This window comes from Sminthopsis crassicaudata, chromosome 4, assembly GCF_048593235.1.
Source record: "Sminthopsis crassicaudata isolate SCR6 chromosome 4, ASM4859323v1, whole genome shotgun sequence".
Lineage (NCBI taxonomy): Eukaryota > Metazoa > Chordata > Mammalia > Dasyuromorphia > Dasyuridae > Sminthopsis > Sminthopsis crassicaudata.
Genome location: NC_133620.1, coordinates 375,266,496 through 375,271,583, shown reverse-complemented (window position 1 = coordinate 375,271,583; position 5,088 = coordinate 375,266,496). Strand labels below are relative to the sequence as shown.

Genomic DNA, 5,088 nt, shown 5'->3' with positions numbered 1-5,088 from the left:
TTGTTAAAATAATGTTTTATTACTAAACTTAGTTGATGCAAATTATCATTTTATCAACTTATTGAGCAAAATGTATCAGAAAAATATGTTAACATAAAAATAAATCACTAAATCACTGTTACCAATCTATTTCTATAATCACTTGGACTTAAGTCCATTAACTAGTCCTTCTCACCACTAATCCCCACACATAAACACACACACACATATCACAATTAGAGAATTAGAATCAAGAGACAAATATCAAATAGAATAACCTGTTCTTTAATGTTTGGTACACAAGTTCTGGCCTATTGCATGCCTCAGGGCTGCTTTGAACTCCTTATTTCTTAGACTATAGATCATGGGATTGAATAATGGGGTTAGAATAGTATAGGACACCGATATCAGAACATCTTGGCTAGAGTTATAGTTGGTCTTAGGCCTCAAATAGATGAAAGAGGCACAGCCATAGTGGACAGTGACAACAATGAGATGGGAAGCACAGGTAGAGAAGGCCTTGTACCTTCCCACAGTAGAGGGGATCTTTAATATGGCAGAAATGATACGTATATAGGAGGCCAGAATCAACAATAAAGGGATGACCAGGACAAATATCCCCAAAATAAAGATGACCATCTGACTAAGACGAGTATGCTGGGAAGCCAGCTTGAGGACGGGGGAAATGTCACAGAAGAAGTGATGGAGCTTGTTGGAAGAATGGAAGGGCAAATGAAATACAAGGGATGTTGTAACTAAGGAAACTGTGAGACCACAGGCACAGGCTGCAGCTACCAGTCCCAGACACAACCCATGATCCATTAGCACTGTGTAACGAAGAGGATTGCAAATGGCTACATAGCGGTCATAGCCCATGGCTGCTAGCAGAAAGGAGTGAGAACAGCCAAGGAAGAGGAAGGTGAGCATCTGAACAGCACAGCCCATGAAAGAGATAGTCTTCTTCTGAGCTAGCAAATCCACTAGCATCTTGGGCACTATGATAAAAGTGTAGCATGTCTCAAATGAAGATAGAATTCCAAGGAAGAAGTACATGGGAGTATGGAGGGCTCGCTCCAGCAAAATGGTGGACAAAATCACAGCATTGGTGCCTAGAGTAAATAGATAAAGGAGAAGGAACACTACAAATAATAGCTGTTGAAATCCAGCCAGGGCTGAGAAGCCAAGGAAGACAAATTCACTCACATTTGTCTCATTGCTCCTCTCCATAGAGAAAGAGTACTTGGAAGTTTCAGGAAAACAACTAGAGACAGGACAAGAGAAAGAAGTTCAAAAAAGGGTATTGAAATATGGAGTTAAATGTAATAGTAAGGATGTTCCCAAGTGTCTGATCCCAATTCCTATATTTCTCCAGAGTCTGAAGACAAATATAAAGACAATATAAGACAGAGTAAAAACCAAGTCATTGGCAGTAGGTTTTATCTAGAAATATCCTCTCAGTACTGGAATACAGCTGCTCAGTTTCCATAATGTAACTATTCTTTTGATGATATCCTGAAAGTAAAAAGGGTTTGGATTTAAGTAAAGGAGTTCTTCAATATCTCTACATGGACTATTAACTTCTCAACAAGGCTAGTGAGCATAAAAGGAATACTGTTCCAAACTCCATTGTCCTATTCAAGAAATATTCTCATAAAGAGTTCCTCTAGGGGTTTGGAAATGGAAAGTTAAGAGGGAAATATCTATATTTCTTGTAAAGATTTATGGAAGAAAGGAAAACCGTGATATCATTAGTCAAAGAGATCCACAACCTTTATGATGCAATGGAAGGAGTCTGAACACCTAGATCAAGAGACCTAGCAGTGGTTTGTATATCACTTAGTTTCTTTAGCCTCTAGTATCTGCTTCTCTAAAATGAAGGTCTTCAACTAACTTTGGGAAGCAGAAAGTTCCTAGCTATTATAGATTTCTAAGCAGAAGCTCAGTAATGACCCTGAAAAGTATGGGCAATTGGGAAACAGAATATCAGAATCCTTTCTAATTCTAACATTCTGTGAACTGCAGAATCATAGAATCCTCAGGTCCAGTACTACTCATTCTTGAAATATTCTTTCTGGAATTTCCATAATGTTTTCTTATGCTTATGGAAGGAAAGAAGGCAGGAAAAAAAGGAGGCAGGAAGACAGAAAGACAAGCAGGCAGAAAGGCAGGAAGGCAAGAAGGAAGGAAGGAAGGAAGGAAGGAAGGAAGGAAGGAAGGAAGGAAGGAAGGAAGGAAGGAAGGAAGGAAGGAAGGAAGGAAGGAAGGGAAGGAGGGAGGAAGTAAAAGAGGGAGGGAGTCAGTCTTGTTAATGGGAATATCTAGATGTAGTCTCAGATGATAAGGAAGATTTTTCTTCCTTGTTTTGAGTTCTTAGAAGAAATGTGGCTGTATTTTTTGTTTGTTTAGTATTTCATTTTATTTTACTACATATAAAAACAATTTTTAAAATTTGCTTTTTAAAATTTTGAGTTCCAAATTGTTTCTTCCTTCCTTCCCAACCTGTTCATTGAGAAGGGAAGCAGTTCAGTATGTTATACATGTGCAGTCATGCAAAACATATTTCCATATTAGTCATGTTGTTAAAGAAAACACTGACAAAAAAAATCCTCGAGAAAAATAAAGTTTAAAAAGTATGCTTCAATCTGTATTCAGACATCATCAGTTCTTTCTCTGGGGATGGAAAATAATTTTCATTATATGTCCTTCAGAGTTGTCTTGGATCTTTGTATTGCTGAGAAAAACTGAGTTATTCACAGTTGATCAATGTACAATATTGCTGTTACTTTGTAGTCAGTTCATTTCAGTTTGTATGAGCTCATGTAAGTCTTTCCAAGTTTTTGTGAGAGCTTTTAATCATTTCCTATAGCACAATATTATTCCATAACAATCACATAATTCAAATTGTTCAGCCATTTCCCAATTGATGAGCATCCCTTCACTTTACAATTCTTTGCCATCAAAAAGAACAGATATAAATATTTTTGTAAATATAAGATTTTTTTTTCCTTTTTTGATTTTTATTTCTTTTGGGAGGTCAAAGGATATGCATGGTTTTATAGTCCTTTGTGCGTAGTCCAAATTACTTTAAAGAATAATTAAAGCAGTTCACAACTTCACAACTCCCCCAACAATACATTAATGTATTTTTCCCATATTCCCTCAATCATTTTTCATTTTCCTTTTCTATGCTGTTAGCCAATTTAATAGATATAAGGTAATACCTCAGAATTTTTTAAATTTATATTTCTCTAATCAATAATAATTTAGATCATTTTTGCATGAGTATAGTTAGCTTTGTTTACTTCATCTGAAAACTTCATAACTTTTGATCATTTATCAATTGGGGAATGGCTTTTATTTTTATAAAATTTATACAGTACTTCATATATTTGAGAAATGAGGCCTTTATCAAGAAAACTTGCTATAATTTTTTCAACAGTTATAATTTCTAAATGTATTTCCTTCTATTCTATCACCTCCATTTTTCTGCTTTCTCTCTCCTTTAATCCTGTCTGTTCAATTCATCCTTTCACCTTAGAAGGAAATTTATTAAGCAAATCTCAGCTGCTTTTTTCTAAACTCTGAAGATTCCTTGTTAAAATATAGCCATTAATCTAATAAAAACGCATGTAAAGTGTTTTCTAGGCACAGGTAAATAGAAATAGGGCAAATATTTGGTTGATTTAAGTTGTCTAAAGAGACAATTTAACTAATTAAAGGGGGAAAATCTGCTCAGGTAGAAAGAACAAGTTTGGCTACAAACAGATGAACAATGAATAAGTTAGATCCCTGAGTGAATGAGGTAGTGTTTACATAACCCTCATCTACACACACACACACACACACACACACACACACACACACACATACTACTACTACTACCACCACCACTACTACTACTACTACTACTACTACTACTACTACTACTACTACTACAACCAATCTTTTCTCTTACCTGAGAACTTCCCTGACACTGATCCTAATTTGAAAGAAATAGTCCTTGTCTCATACTGTCCCTGGATAGAGTTCTATTCACAAGGCTGTCTCAAAACAAACGAAGGTCTTGTCCTCTCAGTCCAGCTTTCCCATCATTTTTATTCTTACTGTTCTGAAGCAGACAGAGATATGTTCAGAAGTATCTCTTTAATAAACATGATCCAGACCAAAAAAAAAAAAATTTGAACATTAAAAGATGAGAAAAGAGCAGAGGGAACTTTCCTCTGTTCATAAGAAGAAAGATTGGGGACTTTGACCCAAACAATATCAATGTAAACATACTTCTCCTTCCATCAGTCTCCTCAGTCATGGACAAGAGCCTTAGCAGTTACACTGACCAAACATGGAATATGATTCTTTATTGTTGGTAGTATTTATTAGTCTCTTGGCACTGGAGCTGTTGCTGTGCAGAGGCTTCACAGGGGGTAATTAACAGTGGGCTCAGTCCTGAGCACCTGGGGAGCAAGGGTTATGAACATAAGCAGCCGAGGGATTGGATAAAAAGAAAAATCTGAGAAAGAAAAGTACAGACTAATCTCTCTAATGAATATTGATGCAAAAATTTTAAATAAAATATTAGCAAAGAGATTACAGCAACTTATCAGCAGGACAATAAACTATGGCCAAGTGGGATTTATGCCAAGAATGCAGGGCTAGTTCAATATCAGGAAAACTATTAGCATAATTGATCATATCTATAACAAAACCAACAGTAATCATAAAATAATCTCAAAAGATGCAGAAAAAGTTTCTGACAAAATATAGCATCTATTTCTATTAAAAACACAAGAGACCATAGGAATAAAGGAACTTTTCTTAAAATAATAAGCAATATTTATCTAAAACCAACAACAACCATTATTTATAATGAAGAGAAACTGGACATATACCCAAAAAGACCAGGGATGAAACAAGGATAACTATTATCACCACCATTATTCAACATTGTTCTACAAATGTTGGCTTTATTAATAAGAAAAGAAAAATAAATTAAAAGAATTAGATAATGAGGAGGTAAAACTATCACTCTTTGCAGATAATATGATGATATACTTAGAAAGTCATTCAAAAACGTACTCAAAATAATTCATAGCTTTAGTAAAGTTGCAGGAT

At 35.2% G+C, this 5,088-nt stretch overlaps 1 protein-coding gene across 1 annotated transcript; it reads right to left on the bottom strand.

Annotated features, from left to right (window-relative positions):
- Nucleotides 1-264: 264 nt before the first annotated feature.
- Nucleotides 265-1,206, bottom strand: LOC141540838 (olfactory receptor 10K1-like). Its single transcript, XM_074264780.1, has one exon. It carries the CDS (start codon nt 1,204-1,206, stop codon nt 265-267), a length of 942 nt encoding a protein of 313 aa, XP_074120881.1.
- Between the last annotated feature and the right edge of the window lie 3,882 nt (nt 1,207-5,088).